A 16,932-nucleotide genomic window follows, 5' to 3' on the forward strand; every position below is an offset into this window, starting at 1 on the left:
ATAAGACACACGGCCATGAGCTGACCGTGGACAAGGACAGCTCTGAACAGCAGGCCTTGCCCGGAGACATGAACTAGAACGTGGCTGGAACTGAGAACACAGAGGTAACAGGGAAGGACACAGGCTGTGTGGGGACACACTTCCACACACCCAAGGCCAGGACCATGCTGCCTGTCAGCCCTCAAACTAGCCCATTACTGCCCCCCCTCCCTGCCTGCCAGCTGCCAACAGGGCTCTGCCCTGTGTCTGCCACACCTGTCACTGCCTATCCTTGTCCGAGGGGGGGCGGGTATTAGCCCCTCCTCAGCCTCCCAGCAGAGCAGGCAGTTAGTGGGGAGGGAGGGGACATGGAGCGGGGGCCGGTGGTGGGGGCAGGGCCGGGGGCCGGGACCCGAGTCCGAGCACTACTGGGATGCCTGGTCAAGGTGCTGCTCTGGGTGGCCTCTGCTTTACTGTACTTCGGAAGTGAACAAGCCGCCCGCCTCCTAGGCAGCCCCTGCCTACGGCGCCTCTACCATGCTTGGTTGGCAGCGGTGGTCATCTTTGGGCCCCTTCTGCAGTTTCACGTTAACTCCCGGACGATCTTCGCGAGCCACGGCAACTTCTTCAACATGTGAGTCTCGGGAGTCCGTGGGAGCTGCCTCCCTCCACTCCGGGATCCCAGCTTGCTTCTCCAGGCCTCTGTGTTCTGATGCCAGGAGGAACACTAAAAATAGCCTAGGAGGTTGAGAAGGTCAGGGGGAGAAAAGTGTGGCAGGGGGAGGAACAGAGCCTGGGGGTGCAGGGGAAGTTAAGGACTAAAGAGGGAATGTGGACCCTAGAATGTCCGGTGGCCCTCTAAGGAGACAATGTTGACATGGTAGGGTTTAAAGAGACCAATGATGGTGTGTGGAACACAGAGCAGGGTAGGGAGATGGGATTTGGGGTGGAGGTGGGGGTCTCAACTAGCTTTCCCTCTTTCTGCCCGCAGAAAGTTTGTGAATTCAGCGTGGGGCTGGACATGTACCTTCCTGGGGGGCTTCGTGTTGCTGGTGGTGTTCCTGGCGACAAGACGTGTGGCAGTGACCGCCAGGCACCTGAGCCGACTGGTGGTGGGGGCAGCTGTCTGGCGGGGGGCTGGACGAGCCTTCCTGCTCATCGAGGACCTGACCGGTTCCTGCTTTGAACCTCTGCCCCAGGGCCTACTGCTGCATGAGCTGCCCGACCGCCGGAGCTGCCTGGCAGCCGGCCACCAGTGGCGAGGCTACACCGTCTCCTCCCACACCTTCCTACTCACCTTCTGCTGCCTCCTCATGGCTGAGGAGGCGGCTGTCTTTGCCAAGTACCTGGCCCACGGGCTACCAGCTGGGGCCCCCCTGCGCCTCGTTTTCCTACTGAATGTGCTGTTGCTAGGCCTCTGGAACTTCTTGCTGCTCTGCACAGTCATCTATTTCCATCAGTACACCCACAAGGTGGTGGGCGCTGCAGTAGGCACGTTTGCCTGGTACCTTACCTACGGCAGCTGGTACCACCAGCCCTGGTCTCCCGGGATCCCGGGCCACGGGCTCTTCCCCCGCTCCCGCTCAGTCCGCAAACATAACTGAAGGAAATAAAAGTATACCAGGCCTGGCTCTGGCTCTTCTTATTCTTTTCGGGCCTAGAGAGGGTGGGAAGGGTGATAGATAGTCTGGTAGATGCTTGAGTTCCTTCCTCATCCTTTCCTGAAGTCGTTGACCTGGAATGTGTTTTCCTGGACTCGACTTCCATCCTCTGGGTTTCCTTGGTCTACAGACTTGCAGCTTTCTGGAGCTGCGATGTCAGGGGATGGTACTGTGGAAGCTGGTACTGGCCCTTAGGTGTGTACCTAAGCATCGGCAGATGCTTCATGCCAGGATCTTTCCCATCTCTGTCTCATGAGAACACCACACTCATTCATTTCACAAAGGTGTGTTGAGCCAGGCATAGTTCTGTGCCGTCTGAACAAGACAAACAAGGCTTCTGTTGCTTGGAAGCAGATGAGCTCTGCAGGAAGCAAGAGAGAAACACACAAATAGCAAATGCTTGCTCGCATCAGGCACTATTCTAAGAGTGTGTAATATATATATATTATATATAATAATATAAATTAATACATCTAGAGGCCAGGGGGATGGTTCAGGGGGTAAGGCGCTTGCTGTGCAGGCGTAAGGACCAGTGTTGGAATATCCAGAGCCCAGCTAGTGAGCTGGGCATGGCAGCATGGGCCTGTTAATCCCAGCGCAGCAGGGAGGTGGAAGCAGGAAAACCCTGGAGCTTGCTCACCAGCTAGTCGAGCCTATCGGTGAGCTACAGTTTAGTATGAGACCTTTTATAATAAATAAGGTATAGTGAGGAGAGTGAGGAAGACACCACTCACCTCTGGCTTCCATGGACTCATCATGTGCATGCACTCTCATGTACGTACACACACAGACAATTTTAATCCCCACAGCATCCCAGGGAGATAAGTTCAGTAGTGTTCCTACTCTTCAGTTGTGAAAACTTTGTCTTTTTTTTTTTAATGTTTATTAGTGTTTTTACTGTATGTGTGTCTGTACACCAGGTGTGTACAGGACCCTCGGAAGCCAGAAGAAGGCATTGGATCCTCCGGAACTGGAGTTACAGGCAGTTGTGAGCTGTCATGTGGGTGCTAAGAATTGATCAGAAGTACTCTGGACGAGTGGCCAGTTCTCTCAACCACTGAGCCACCTCCCCACCTCCCACAATTTTTGTTTTTGTTTTTCAAGACAGGGTTTCTCTGTGTAGCCCTGGTTCTCCTGGAACTCACTCTGTAAACCAGGCTGGCCTCCAAATCGGAGATCCACCTGCCTCTGCCTCCAGAATGCTGGGATTAAAGGCGTTCGCCACCACCTCCAGGTTCCGAGCCTGACTTTTTGTTCAACATAAAAATAAATAAATAAGTTGAAAAAAAGTAAAAGTGACGTGTGAAAATGACCTGAAACTCAAAATCTCCAGTCTACAGTTAAGTTTTAATGAAACTCGCCCACACTAATTCATTTCGGGGGCGGCTTTCCTCTGGAAGAAGTAGTGGTTGAGTTGCTACAGACATGGTAACACTTCCCAAACCTACATAGCTATCACTAACCCTGTACAGAAGTTCGACAGGCCCCTGTTTAAACCACTATATTATCCTGTCTCAAAAACAAAACAAACAGAAATGGCTGATGTCAGAGTCACAGGTGCCACTGAGGTACCGAAACAGGGTGACTTGTACTGGGCGGGGAAGGTACTTTCTGAAGGATGATGGTGGGAAATTCTCTCTGAAAGATTGACATCTGAGCTGAGAACAGAGTGAGGACACTGGGGGAAGGGTGTTGTACACTTCCCAAGGGCTGAGTCCTTGAAGCCGGAATAAACACTACCTACAAGTATTTGCTTGTGTAATGAATGAGTGTGGAAAGCAATAGACCGGCAGCTTGAAGGGGACAGGTGATTTTGAAAGCAAGGTTGGATTTTACCACAGAGGCCTGAACCCCTGCTGTGGGGGAATGGTTCATCGGGCAAGAGAGTGTGCCCCAATGGCTTTGTGCGGAGCTTGGCTAAGGATAGCGCCAGCGTCTCAGCATTGTCCTTGGGTGGGCTGGAGTATGCCGGTGAAGTCAGGGGACCACGCCGGCAAGGCGAGGAGAGACCAGGTCTTGCCCCAAATCAGAAAAGACTGAAAACCCTCAAGTGAGGCTTATGATTGCCCTGGCCCTAGCAGAAGTAGGGGGCGGCCGGAAATGGAAGGTGGGGGCGGGAAGGGGCAGAGGTGCAGGCGCTGGCAGGCGGGCCTGGGTGCAGAGGGGAGAGACATGGGAGCTGGGCGGAAACGCTACTCCGGCTGCAGGAGGAGCCCCCGCCTCTCCGTAGGCTGTCCCCGCCTCCTCCAGTCCCTCCACTCCCCAAATCAAGGAAGGCCGTGCAGGTTTCGAGCTCAGCTTTCACTTTCCCTTCCCGCTGCCCACTCCAGGCTCCTCGTGCGGCGCTCAGCCCCCCGCTCTGACCATGGCCACACTGAGGGTCCATCCTGAAGCCCAAGCCAAGGTGAGCGCCGCGGGTTCGAGTAGGGAGGAGAGGCGTTAGAGAGGCGTGGCTCGGAGCGGACCCAGGCTCCGGGGATCGGCCCCCGGCCCCGCATCTTGAGTCGGGGGTCTGCTCCCGAGCCTGCTGCCAGAAGCACCTGATCCCCCTGGGAGTAGGTGAGGCGGCTGTGGTCCAGCGGGGTGAAATGAAGCCGAGAGCTAGTGTGAAGTCTGCTGGCTTGGGGCCCGGACTACACACAGGGACGGGGAGAGGGACTTGCCCCGTCCACCTGAGATCAGCCCTTCCCGAGATCCGTGACTCAGGAAGGGCACATGCCTGTTGTACCCTGCTTCTGCCCACTGGCTGAGGGTTTTGTTCTGTTTGAGACGGGGTCTCTCTATTATGTAGCCCTGGCTGTCCTGGAACTCGCTATGTAGATCCGGCTGGGCTCAACAAATTCAGAGACCCAGCTGACTTTACCTCGCGAGTGCTGGGATTAAAGGCATTCATGCGGCACCACGCCCGGCCAGAGGGCATTCTTATTTCTCCATATACAACCCCGGTGACTCCAGGAATGTTCTCCCCAAATCCAGTGAACCCCTTGAGGATCCACTGAACTCTCCCCAGATTCAGGTGTGCAGAAAACTACCACACCACCTCAGGCCATCCTATCCAGGGACCCATCTCAATTTCTTCAGGTGTGGCCTTAGGGGGGGATCCACTCCTCTATTCCCCAAGTCAGGCCCTACACCTCCCAAAGGAAATTGTCAAATGAACTGGCCTTAAAAACTAGGTTTCTGAAGGGTTGCCTGTACCCTACAGGTGGATGTGTTCCGTGAAGACCTGTGTAGCAAGGTAAGACCTACCTCATCGGCAACTCCACCTCCGCCCAACTGCTGCTGCTCAGCCCTCCCTCGCTGGGCAGTGTGAGCCCCTACTTCACTGCCTAGGAAAGGACATTTGGTTATGACCCCATCCTCCTCTTCCCACCACCTCACACAGACAGAAAACCTGCTTGGGAGCTATTTTCCCAAGAAGATCTCAGAACTGGACGCATTCTTAAAGGTACGGGGACCCTGCGCGGACTCCAGAGGAGCCTGGGGATGGGGGGGGGTGTGATAAGAGGGACATCTTCATCTCCAGCCCTACCACTAGGAGCCAGCTCTCAATGAAGCCAACCTGAGCAACCTGAAGGCTCCGTTGGACATCCCAGTCCCTGATCCAGCCAAGGAGAAAGAGAAGGAGGAGCGGAAGAAGCAGCAGGAGGCAAGTTGGGAGACCTGGGAGGAGGTGGGCCAGCCCTAGAGAAAACCGGCCTCAGTCCTGTCCTCCCCCCTCAGAAGGAAGAGAAGGATGAGAAGAAGAAAGGGGAAGATGAAGACAAAGGTATTGGAAACCCAGAAAGAGACAGGCTTGTGTCTCAGAACTTCCACGGTGCCCTCCACACGCCCCTTTCCAGCCCTCCCAAGCTCAGCCATTAACTGAGCCATGGCACACTCTCTAGGTCCTCCCTGTGGCCCAGTGAACTGCAATGAGAAAATTGTGGACCTCCTGCAGCGCCTAAAGCCTGAGATCAAGGATGTCATCGAGCAACTCAATCTGGTGAGTTCTGCTTTCATCCCTGCCTCGGGCTTTGTCCTCTTGACTCCTGCCAATTAGGACAATGGCACATAGGAGAGGGCAGAGCAAGTGAGCCAGCCTTGGGCTCAACATGGACCTGGCATTCCTCCATCCACTGGGCAGACAAGGGAAGAATAGGAACCTGGGACTTGGAGTGTGTATGTGGAGGGGAACGGCGTGGTGATAAAAACCTCGATACCTTCCTTCGCTCCAAGGTCACTACCTGGTTGCAACTGCAGATACCTCGGATAGAGGATGGGAATAATTTTGGAGTGGCCGTCCAGGTAAGAGCACCGCCCCCTCAATCCACAGCCCTCCTGTGTAGTCCACGCTTCCTTCTCACCACCACGTTCTTCCCCAGGAGAAGGTGTTTGAGCTGATGACCAGCCTTCACACCAAGCTGGAGGGCTTCCACACTCAAATCTCTAAGTGAGTTGCACCTCTGCCTTTGGGAACAGGCTGGCTCACTTGCTCTGCCCTCCCTTTCCCGCTGCATTCACACTACATCTGCTTCCCACAGGTACTTCTCCGAGAGGGGAGATGCTGTAGCCAAAGCAGCCAAACAGCCCCACGTGGTAGGTGAGGCCCAGGTCAGGCTGAGCTGGGGAAGAAGACACGTTTCAAGTCAGGACTAACCCTGAGTTTCTGCAGGGTGATTATCGGCAGCTGGTGCATGAGCTGGACGAGGCCGAGTACCAGGACATCCGGCTGATGGTCATGGAGATCCGCAATGCTTATGTGAGGAGGGAAGAGGAGGGCAGGGGTGGACAGAAGCACCTTTCCCAGGCTATCCGATTTCTGACCAAGCAGACTTGGGGTGGAGGGTGACAAAATCAGCCTTTCCAAAGCTAGAAATGGGACACAGAACCACTGGGGGGGCCCCTGGCTGACCTCCACGACTCCGTGGTCCTATAGGCTGTGTTATATGACATCATCCTGAAGAACTTTGAGAAGCTCAAGAAGCCCCGTGGAGAAACAAAGGGAATGATCTATTGAGGCCCCTCTCTCGTTCTCTGAAGGGCACAACAGAGACCTTCCTGCTCTTCACCAGGAACTCTAGACTGGACCCAATCTTCTTCCTGCTGGGGTTTCTCCCTTACTCTGCCTCCCAAACACAATAAATACATGGTCGCCCACCAGCCCATCTCTTTATTGTACTCTGACCCTCTGGTTCAGGCATGTCCACTGGTGGCAGCACCCCACTGGGTGATTTGAGTGTTAAGCCGCTGGTTGGTCCAGTCCTGCCGAATGTCATCAAGATGGCAGTCGAAGTCCACGAGGTGACGGTGGGCCTGGCCCTCCAGCAGTGCCCCCACCATCTGTCGGGACTCTTCCCAGTCTCTCCACATCACTCTAAATTTAAAACAAAACGTGGAGGTCAAAGAGTGGGGCCACACACAGACGGAAAAGAAGTCACGGGGCAGGACCAAGGACAGAGGAGGCCTGAGGAGTCTCTGACTTCCAAGAAGAGGTAGAGGTGGTGGGACACTCACAAGTTCTTGTCCTTAGGCACCCATCGAAGACCTTGGTTCTCCAGGACAATCACTGGAGGTACACGAGGCCGAGTCACCAGCTTCTTATTATCCAGCTGGGTGGACAAAGGGGCGAGAGTCTCAGGATGCTCTCCTGACTCCCTCCCTCGCCACCTCCCCACTCAAAAGCCAAGCCTCACCATAATAAGCACTGCATCAGGGAAGAATTCTGCAATTCGCCCGGCGATTTTCAAGGCCACAAGCCCAGGGCTGTGTAGGGGGAAGATCAGAGGAGTGAGGAGCCAACCGAGGGCAGACCCAGGTCTCCTCCCAGGTCTCACAGATGCGCACACAGCTGTAGCCTTTCCCTGCAACTGGCCTGGGAGTGTCGGGCCTGCTGGATGCACGGTTGCTTGATGCTTGAATGCTGTGGGAACAGGTGCTCAGATTCTGCCGGGGAGAGCGGAAATCTGAAGTAGGCTTTGGGGAAGGTAATTTGCTTTAATCATCCAAATTAAAAACAAGAGGTCTGGAGCAGTGGCTCAATGGTTAAGAGTACCAGCTACTCTTCCAGAGGACTTGGGTTTGAATCTCAGCACCTGCATGGCAGCTTACAACCAGTCCCAGGGGATCCCACGTCCTCTTCCGGGGGCACTGCATGCATGTATACAAACGTATACAAATAAGTACACACACACACACACACACACACACACACAGTAAGGGCAAACCACAAAAATAAATAATTTACTGGGTGGGATGATAGGGACCAGCAAAAGTAGGGAAGAGGAACAGGGTAGGGCACTAGGGGGAAGAATTAAGAATAAAATATGGGTTGGGCGGTGGTGGTGCATGCTTTTAATCTTAGCGCTCGGGAGGCAGAGGCAGGCGGATCTCTGAGTTCAAGGCCAATTCCAGGACAGGCTCCAAAGCTACACAGAGAAAACTGTCTTGAAAAACAAACAAACAAAAAATAAAATATGGGGCTGGAGAGATGGGTCAGAGGTTAAGAGCACTGGCTGTTCTTCCAGAGGACCTGGGTTCAATTCCCAGCACCCACATGGCAACTCACAACTGTCTGTAACTCCAGTTCCAGGAGATCCAGCACCCTCACACAGACATACATGCAGGCAAAACAATCCACATTAAAATTAAAAGAATAAAATGTGGGCTGGGGGGTGGTGGCGCATGCCTTTAATCCCAGCACTCGGGAGGCAGAGCCAGGTGGATCTCTGTGAGTTTGAGTCCAGCCTGGTCTCCAAAGTGAGTTCCAGGCAAGGCACCAAAACTACACAGAGAAACCCTGTCTCGAAAAACAAACAAAACAAAAGAATAAAGCATGATCTGGAGAGACAGAGGCAGGGGGATCTCTGTGAGTTTGAAGCCAGCCTGGTCTACAGAGCGAGATCCTGGACAGCCAAGGCTACACAGAGAAACCCTGTCTTGAAAAACAAAAAAGTATGTCTGAAAATGCCACAGCGGAACCAATTTCTTTATGTGCTGACTTAAAATAATCTAGGCAGTCCCCAGGAGCCACCATGAGGTTTGGCTGGGTCTGCCCAACTCTCTGAGGCCTGAGTTAGAACCGCCTAACTTTTTTGCTGTTTCTTTTGGATGCTGGTCAGAACCTAAGTGTGCTTCTTCCTGATATCTTGGGCTTCCTTTCTCTTTCTCCACAGCTCAGCACTCGCTGCTTCTCTGCGACGAGTGTGGCCTCCATGCTGGTTAGAGGGTATGACTTGAAAGGAGTTTGCTTGCTCTGGGTCTTTTCAACTCGAATAAAACTGTCCTTGAGTTTTCAAAATGATTTTGTTAATGATTAATGACCCTGATTTTCCCTGAGTCATCCGGCCACTGTCATCAAAACAGACCCAAGTGACACTTATAATGGTGGGCCTTCAGAGACCCTCCCACCTTCCTACTGCACACACACAGCTTCAAGAGACGTCTCAGGGCTCTAACAACTTGTCAGGTGGCCTTACGGGGCAAATCTGAACCTTGCTCCTGACTGCTTAGATATGCATAAACTTGTCTCTCTACTTAAACTTGAAACTTTAATCTCTTTGTGACCCAGAAGACAGACTTGGGAAAAGTAGCGTTGTCTCGTTGGATCTCTTTGACCTCTTTCTAGTATGGCCATATTAAACGTATCTTTTTTTCCTTTCCTCTAAAAAAATCAAAACAAAACATTATTTTTAGCTGGTTGTGGTGGCTCACACCTTTAATCCCAGCACTCAGGAGATAGAGGCAGGTGGATCTCTGAGTTCGAGGCTAGCCTGGTCTACAGAGTGAATTCCAAGAGAGCTAGCTACACAGAGAAACCCTGTCTTGAAAAACAAAACACACACACACACACACACACACACACACACACACACACACACACAGGACTGGAGATAACTTCAATGTGTATAATATTAAATTATGATGTGTCCACATTTATACTATTCAGCTGTTAGGATGAGGTAGATCTTGAGATGGAAAGACATCAAAAGTCCGGGAAGGGGAAGCAAATTACAATAGAGCTAACTTAATTCATATCAAAATCAAATGTACTTGGTGTGTGCAGTATATATGTATAAGTGGTGGGCTTTTTTTCTTGTTATTTTATTATTATTATTATCGTCGTTGTCATCATCATCATTATAGTTTTTCTTCATCATCATCATCATCATCATCATCATCATCATCATCATCATCATAGTTTTTCAAGGCAGGGTTTCTCTGTGTATTCCTGGCTGTCCTGGATCTCCCTCTGTAGACCAGGCTGTCCTGGAACTCACTGAGATTCGCCTACCTCGGCCCCTCAGCGTGCTGGGATTAAAGGCGTGCGCCATCGCCGCCTGGTTTAAAGTGGTGGGCTTTTTAAGTTGCTGGTCGCACTTCCTCCGTTCTTACAGCACCTTGGAAAGCCCCTCAGTCAAGATCTGTCTGTTATGTTGACAGACAGCTGTCTGTCCCACCCCCACTGCCGAGTCCTTCCACCGTGTCATACTCCTCTCTGGTATCTCCTCACTCCAGTACTCAGTATAACGCCTGGTGTGCAGCCCCGCTGCTAAGTACTTGATGAAAAAATAAAAATAAAAGGGATGACGCTGGTCCAGCTGCACCTCACCCACACCGGCCACAATCACCTGCCTTTCCGGCCCCAGCTCTCCGACTCACCTCTGGTCGTCCAGAGCAGCATTGGCGTGGTAGTACCCAGCTACCACCAGACCGGCCTGTGCGCCCCACACATCCACCTGTCGTGAGAAAGGGGCCATCAGTAGCTAAATCATGCTCCTGGCTCCGTGGGTGCATACTGCAGCCAAGGGGTGGAGCACGCATTTAGGCTGAGGGTCCTAACGGGTTGTGGGGGGCGGTGAGTGGGGATGGGGGCGGGGTTCTCGAGGCCAAACCTGGTTGAGTGCCACCTCCAGCATGACGGACAGGGCCAGGTGGCTGTGGAAGAGGGGCACACAGTCGGTGAGGCAGAGGCATTCTCCCGACCGCGGCGCGGGAGCCAGCAACAACCCGTTGACAGCAGCGTACGGGTACCGAGAGGCGTGCAGGCACATCTTCCCGTAGGCCCGGGCGGAAATCTCCACCTCCCCCATAGCGAACGGGGCCGGCGGGCACGCGGAACCCCAACCAGTGTGGCTTCGCCCGCACGGCAAGCGAGCTTGGCCTTGGCCTGCACCTCCTCACTCGGGTGTAAGATGCCTGGAACACCAGGCGAGCTCTCGGCACAGCCTACCCCCAACACGAGCCAATATTCGGTCCAAACACAGCCCGAGGAGCTGAGCCCCGCCTCCTCTAACCACTCCCGGGCAGGCGCACTTGCTCGCCGGCCGGCTCCGAGTCAGACCCTAGCCAAGAGTCCCGCCTCCGTGGTGCTCTCTGATAGGACAAGACGCTCTCATTTTGTCCAATCTAAGATTTTAAAATTTGTCTTGGCTTGCTTTGGCCTACAGCGAACTGGAAAGAACGCATTAGGGCAAAGGAAAGAAAATTGCCCACAGGCTTATTAGCTAAACTACCCGGTTTATGCTTTGGGTTTTGTTTTGTTTAAGAGGGAGGACACACAAAGTCTCAGTTAGCCCAGGCTGGCCTCCATCTCTCAACTGAAAGCCCTAGGTTTAACAGACCCTGAGACACCTCATCTAGTTCCAACTTGGGCGGGTTACTGCAGGTGGGCTGTTTACCTGCTCTGCCTGTCCCTACTGGCTTTGGGCAGACAGCTAGGTGGAGGGCTGGCCGATAGCTGGGTGTTCTGGAAAACCTTGGCGACAAAACCGTTCGCCTTGCTCCAACTAAAGAGTGGGTCTGCACCATAGATAAAACAGCAGCCTCATCTTCCCAACCTCAAACTCTGGCCGGCCTTTGGCTTCCTTAACGTAGTGCAGCACCTTTAAGGCAGAGTACAAGTCCATGACCCTTTAAGGATAGATAAGTAATACATGAGCACTGAACTCCAACTGCCAAACTAACAAGAACGCAGCACATTCTTTTGACGTATTTTAAAACAGGCCAAGAGCCTGAATTTAAAAGTCCCTTGGCGTCTATAACAAGCCACCCAGCAGAGGAACCAATGTCTCCACCACCTCAGAAGTGAATCCTATACTGCAATCCCACCACCCAGAGGGTGGAGCCAGGAGGAAGAGTTCAAAGTTAGCATCAGCTACATAGTGTGTTTGAGGCCAGCCTAGGCCTCAGCTTGTCTAAAAACCAAACAGAAACGGTCTCAGGAACTTGGCTGCAGAGATGACTCAGCAGTCACATTCAACTTGTTTCCAGCACCCACAGCAGGTGGCTCACAACTGCCTGTGAATTCCCGTTTTCAGGGGATCCAGCACCCTCCTCAGGCCTTCATGGACACCAGCACACATGTGGGATACGTTCAGACATACACAGACACACACAGACGCACACACACACAACAGTAAGAAGAAAAACACAACAGATGTAAAGACAGAAACTGATTGGGGGAGTGGGCAAGAGATAGAAAGGCAACTTCCCGCCCCAATAATGCCCACCGGTGGTGCTATGTTCTCCCTTAATGCCTTTTAAAAGACCTTTCCTCTCCGCCAGGACTGAGAAATCTCAAAATAACCTCATTTTCTCTCCAACCTTGCTCCCAGCTCCACAACTGTTCTGAATTCCCACACCATAGCCATTAAGCTTCCCTATCTATCCAAAGCCAATTCCTCCTCCAAAGGCTTTGCCCAAATACCCTTTTACCATGAAGCCCTCCTGAAATGAGATGGAAATACCTTCGTGGTATTCCAAACTACAGGTTACCTGCATGGCTGACAAGGCACGCAAACTTCTACCCTGTTCCTTTTCAACTTGCTATGTAGACCAGGGTGGCCCTGAACTCAGAGGTCTACCTACCTCTGCCTCCTGAGTGTTGAAATTGAAGGTGTGCCACCCATGCCCTGCTCTACCCTGTTCTTTAGAAGGAACACAATGGGCCTCACGCGCAACCTCACTTTCCTGGCACCCTCTCCCATTTTCTTTTTAATTTTTTGTTTTTATTTTATGAGTAAGGGTGGTTTGCTTGCATGTGTATCTATGTATTATGTGCGTATCTGGTGCCACAGAGGTCAAAGGAGGGTGTCAGACCCCTTGGAACTGGAGTTACAGACAGTTATTAGCCACTTTGTGGGTGCTGGGCAGCTAGCCTGGGTCCTCTGGAAGAACAGCTAAGTGCCATCCCTCCAGCCAACCCTCTCCCCTCTTCATTACCAGATCCAGTTTCCTTGGTGTACTGACAGAGGGGGCACAATAAATGCTCTGAACGAACAACAGAGGGAATCTATCAAGTATAAGTCATTTATTTTCCTTCTAGTCCTTAGCTCAGTACATGGATGGCTTCTCTTCACCCTTCGGGTTGACGATTTTCTCTAGGTTGCTGCTGATGATATGATAAAGCTCAGCCTGGAGGAAGGCCAGAAGAACAAAGTTAGATTCTTGGCTTCCCACACCCTTCCATCCACTTCCCTCAGGAGCTCACCCCACACTCACGTAGAAGGCCCTCAGGTCTAGCACCATGGCCCTGAGTTCCCCATAGGCTGCTTCATCTCGCTCATGCACCAAGGCCCGGTAATCCATCTGGGGAGCAGGAAGCAAACTGAGTCAGCACCAGGGGAGGTCAGGACAGTAATCTTGTTTTCTCATTCAGAGAAGAGAGATTAACTGGAAGATAAGCCCCGTGACAGCACCAACAAACACAGAATTAAGTAAAGAGAAGGTCAAGGATGTTGGAGCCCTAACCAGTTTTGCTTTTCAGAATAATATTTTCCACATGGTGCAAGTCAAAAACAAAACAAACAGGACCTCTTCTCCCCACCCCAGGCCAGCCTCAGCTAAACGGTAGACTCTGCACTCACTACATGGGTCTCCTTGGAGGCCTTGGCTACAGCATCCCCACGTTCCGAGAAGTACCTGTAAGTAAGGAACGTGTGCGTTAAAGGAGATGTACACGCACACAGACCACCCCTACCGTTCTGACAGAACTGCCTAGCTTGAGACTCCTACAGGAACGTCCCTGTAGGGTCCCTGTGGTCTTGTAGCTGCTCTCACTTGGAAATGGTTGTCTGGAAGGCTTCTACTTTGGTCTTGACGGCATTCACTCGCTCCAGCACCTTCTCCTATAGGGACACGAGAAGGGAAGAGAACACTTCATCTCCGCCCTTTACCATTCCCTCTTCCTCCTACCTCCTGTTCCATGCCTTGCTCCATCCCTCACTCCCCAGTCTCTTCCCACTCGGTCTTCAGTCACCAACTCTTACCTGAATTGCCACCCCAAAATCATTTCCATCCTCAATCTTGGGGATCAGGTGCTGGATCCAGGTGATTATCTATGTTAAAAGGAGCACTCATTGAACAAACCTACTGGATTCTTTTTATGCCACTTTTTAAAAAATTATTTTTTCATTGTTTTATTTTTTATGTGTATGAGTATTTTGGCTTCATGTATATCTATGCACCACGTGCATTCCTGGTACCCACATAGGCCAAAAAAAAGGGTGTCAGATCCCCTGGAACTGGAGTTACAGACAGTTATGAGCTGCCATGTGGTTGCTGGGAATCAAACCTGGGTCCTCTGGAAAAGCAGCCAGTGCTCTTAACCTCTGAGCCATCTCTCTCTTACAAAGGAAGGTGGAAGATTCTTTTGTTGAGACAGGGTTTCTCTATGTAGTCCTGGATGTCTTGGAGCTCCATATATAGACCAGGCTGGCCTTGACCTCACAGGCTCCTTCTGCCTCTGCCCCCCCATTATGCTACTTCTTAATAACAGCTACGTCTAACTGAGCACTTATTACATGCTAGGTGTCATACCGTAAGTTATTGATCTCATCTAATTATTGGCAAGCTTTCAAAGCCTTCAGTCTTACTGTACCATTTGACACAGGAAACAAGGGAATCACAGAATGTCTAAGAGACCTATGTAAATGACAGAATCAGGATTTGAATCTAGATTCTTTCTAGGGCTCAAGCTTTTAAACCAACTCACTGTATCACATCACCTATACTGTGTACCTAATATGACAAGTTCTGAGGTTACAGAGGTAGCTACAGCACAGTCCTTTATTTTAGAGCTACCATTGTGATACCAGACGGACGTCAAACCAATGAGAAAAACAAAGACTATCTACACCCAAAGGGGAGGAGAGTGGGCAAAATGCTTGCAGTGCACACAAATACATGAGGACCTGTAGTCCAACTGTGAGCACACACATAAGCCGGGCACAGTGGCATGCAGTGCAAGCCCAGTGCTGGGGGAGCAGTGTGTGATGGCGGCACAGGCAGATCCTGGAGGCTCCCTGGTAAGCCAGCATAGCTAAGACAGCAGGCTCCGGGTTCAGCGAGGCCATGCTTCAAAAAAACCAAAACACCCTCCAAGTACTGACTTCTGGCCTTCAAATATGTATGCAATGGAAAACACACCTACACATGCCTGTGTGCACGCACACACAACTAAAAAACATATATAAATCCGAGACACAAAACAAAGTTCCCTTATTCAAAACCGGGTCTCTAGGTGAAAGATCTGAAGTGACCATAGCTTTGCCTTGCTTTTCTTCCCACCTCCTCCAGTTCCCAGGCTTACCAGAATGCATTTCTCTTTGAGAGTCCAGACTTCTGGCTTCACCAGAGCAAGCAGGGCCAGGAGCTTCTCATTCCCGGGGAGGAAGCCGCACTTAGGGACTATGAAACGAGGGAGACAGATGAAAAAGACGGCTTTTTTGTTGCTCCACATCAGTGCACCCATATCCCCCCCAGCCCCCCAGTTCTCCATTACCTTCCTTCTTCTCCTGCTTGTCTGTTTCCATCTAAGGCAAAAGGGGGAAAAGCAGCTTTAGGAGACTCACGGAGGCCACAGTGGTGTCATTTCCACTGGCTTATAGTCCACCCTCTGCACGCTGCATGCCTTACCTCATCATCCTTGGGTGGGGGATCTGGGATGGGGATGTCCAGAGGAGCCCGGAGGGAGGAGAGGTCAGCCACATTGAGGGAATCCTCCTGCAGAGTTTATTCTTAGGCACTGCCCAGTCTCCTCCCCTCATCAGCCACAGCCTTCCCTCCATTCCCTTCTCGGGGTCCATCTCCTCTCTCCCTCCCAACCTAGGCTCAAGCTTTGTACGGGCCTGAGTTCCCAGCCAGCCAGTACTAGCTGTCTAAGGATAGGTGGTGGGAGAGAGGCCAGGAGATGGGGGAGACGAGTCTTACTACTACTCACCTGCAGGAGCTGACTCAGGGATATGATTTTCCGTGGCAAGAACGTCGAGAGGAAGTCATCAGCCTGTGAGTTTAACATTACAAAAAAACGATCACACAAGATGTCCGATGAGATGTTTGGGAAGCAGGCCCTCAGAAACTACCGAGTCCCAGACTCACAAATGAGGAAACTGCCGACGTGGAATCAAAGGGGCTCGCCCATCCTGAGAAGGGCTGTGGGTACCCTGGGCACCACCTTTCCCTCTCGGTCACAAGAGGGTGGGGAAGCGGCAAAGGCAGGGAGAGTTCTAAGAGCGATCAGATTACGAGTGGAAACCAATCATTAGCGATCACCTCGAGTAAGCATGAGCGTTAGGAGAGACCAAAACTGGAGTGAATTGGGGCTTTCTCAAGGGTTGTGGCTCTTAGAGTATAGCGCTAGGATTCTGGGTCGAATCGCTTGGACCCAAAGACTTACCTCCTGGAAAAGATTTTGTCTGAAGACATCCACCTGCAGACAGCAACAAGCAGACGTGGGTTAGGGGGTTCGGTTGTAAAGACTAAGAGCCCACCCCACCCCCGCAATCGGGTGCCCCCCAACTGTGGTTCAAGCCTGTCCCACCATGCCAGTGTCCCCTGGAAGACCCTGCTGAGTGCACAGACTGGCGAGAGGACAGGGCAGTGGTAACCCCTGAGCAGAAGTGAATGCCCTAAAGATAGGTCGGTCGGGGGAGTTCTCACGAGGGGCCTCGGTGCCCAGGAGCACCCAGTTTTATCTCCGTCGGGACTCCCCACCTCTTCCTGGCCCCCGGTTCCCATTTACCTGTTTACGGGCTTCTCCACTCAGGCGAACCCCACAAGGCTTGGCCATGCTTCCCCACTTGCTAGCTCTTCGACTCTCGGGGCTCGCCGCCCCAGCTTTCGCTTTCACTCTCCAGGCCCAGACCCACCCCCCTCAGCCACGCCCCCTCCCTCGGTTCCCCCTCCTCCTGGCAGGCCACCAACAGTCAATAGTCCTCCTTCAGCCATTCCCAACCAGTTGCCCCTGGGAAGGGCGGCGTTGGCCTCATCACCAGCCGAGGGGATGTCCGAGGGAGGGGCTAGGGGGGCGTGG

General features: G+C 52.3%; 4 protein-coding genes across 4 annotated transcripts; 2 read left to right on the top strand and 2 right to left on the bottom strand.

Annotated features, from left to right (window-relative positions):
• Positions 1 to 347: 347 nt before the first annotated feature.
• On the top strand, positions 348 to 1,609 carry Fitm1 (fat storage inducing transmembrane protein 1). Its single transcript, XM_006988530.3, has 2 exons — positions 348 to 613; positions 971 to 1,609. The coding sequence occupies exons 1-2, from the start codon at positions 348 to 350 to the stop codon at positions 1,581 to 1,583; spliced, it is 879 nt and encodes a 292-aa protein (XP_006988592.1). The 3' UTR covers positions 1,584 to 1,609.
• A 2,276-nt stretch (positions 1,610 to 3,885) lies between these two features.
• On the top strand, positions 3,886 to 6,782 carry Psme1 (proteasome activator subunit 1). Its single transcript, XM_016006971.2, has 11 exons — positions 3,886 to 4,044; positions 4,846 to 4,878; positions 5,026 to 5,088; positions 5,179 to 5,289; positions 5,364 to 5,409; positions 5,528 to 5,625; positions 5,859 to 5,927; positions 6,005 to 6,072; positions 6,164 to 6,218; positions 6,295 to 6,381; positions 6,559 to 6,782. Exons 1-11 carry the CDS (start codon positions 4,006 to 4,008, stop codon positions 6,637 to 6,639), a joined length of 750 nt encoding a protein of 249 aa, XP_015862457.1. The 5' UTR covers positions 3,886 to 4,005; the 3' UTR covers positions 6,640 to 6,782.
• Positions 6,773 to 10,883, bottom strand: Emc9 (ER membrane protein complex subunit 9). The gene is made up of 5 exons (XM_006988531.4): positions 10,514 to 10,883; positions 10,281 to 10,357; positions 7,316 to 7,385; positions 7,137 to 7,231; positions 6,773 to 6,996 (listed from the first exon to the last, which is right to left on the bottom strand). The coding sequence occupies exons 1-5, from the start codon at positions 10,709 to 10,711 to the stop codon at positions 6,816 to 6,818; spliced, it is 621 nt and encodes a 206-aa protein (XP_006988593.2). The 5' UTR covers positions 10,712 to 10,883; the 3' UTR covers positions 6,773 to 6,815.
• Positions 10,884 to 12,915: 2,032 nt separating this feature from the next.
• On the bottom strand, positions 12,916 to 16,790 carry Psme2 (proteasome activator subunit 2). The gene is made up of 11 exons (XM_006988533.4): positions 16,642 to 16,790; positions 16,297 to 16,329; positions 15,841 to 15,903; positions 15,537 to 15,623; positions 15,403 to 15,433; positions 15,211 to 15,308; positions 13,889 to 13,957; positions 13,680 to 13,747; positions 13,487 to 13,541; positions 13,122 to 13,208; positions 12,916 to 13,034 (listed from the first exon to the last, which is right to left on the bottom strand). Exons 1-11 carry the CDS (start codon positions 16,687 to 16,689, stop codon positions 12,954 to 12,956), a joined length of 720 nt encoding a protein of 239 aa, XP_006988595.1. The 5' UTR covers positions 16,690 to 16,790; the 3' UTR covers positions 12,916 to 12,953.
• Positions 16,791 to 16,932: the final 142 nt, after the last annotated feature.

Source organism: Peromyscus maniculatus, chromosome 9, assembly GCF_049852395.1.
Source record: "Peromyscus maniculatus bairdii isolate BWxNUB_F1_BW_parent chromosome 9, HU_Pman_BW_mat_3.1, whole genome shotgun sequence".
Taxonomy (NCBI): domain Eukaryota; kingdom Metazoa; phylum Chordata; class Mammalia; order Rodentia; family Cricetidae; genus Peromyscus; species Peromyscus maniculatus.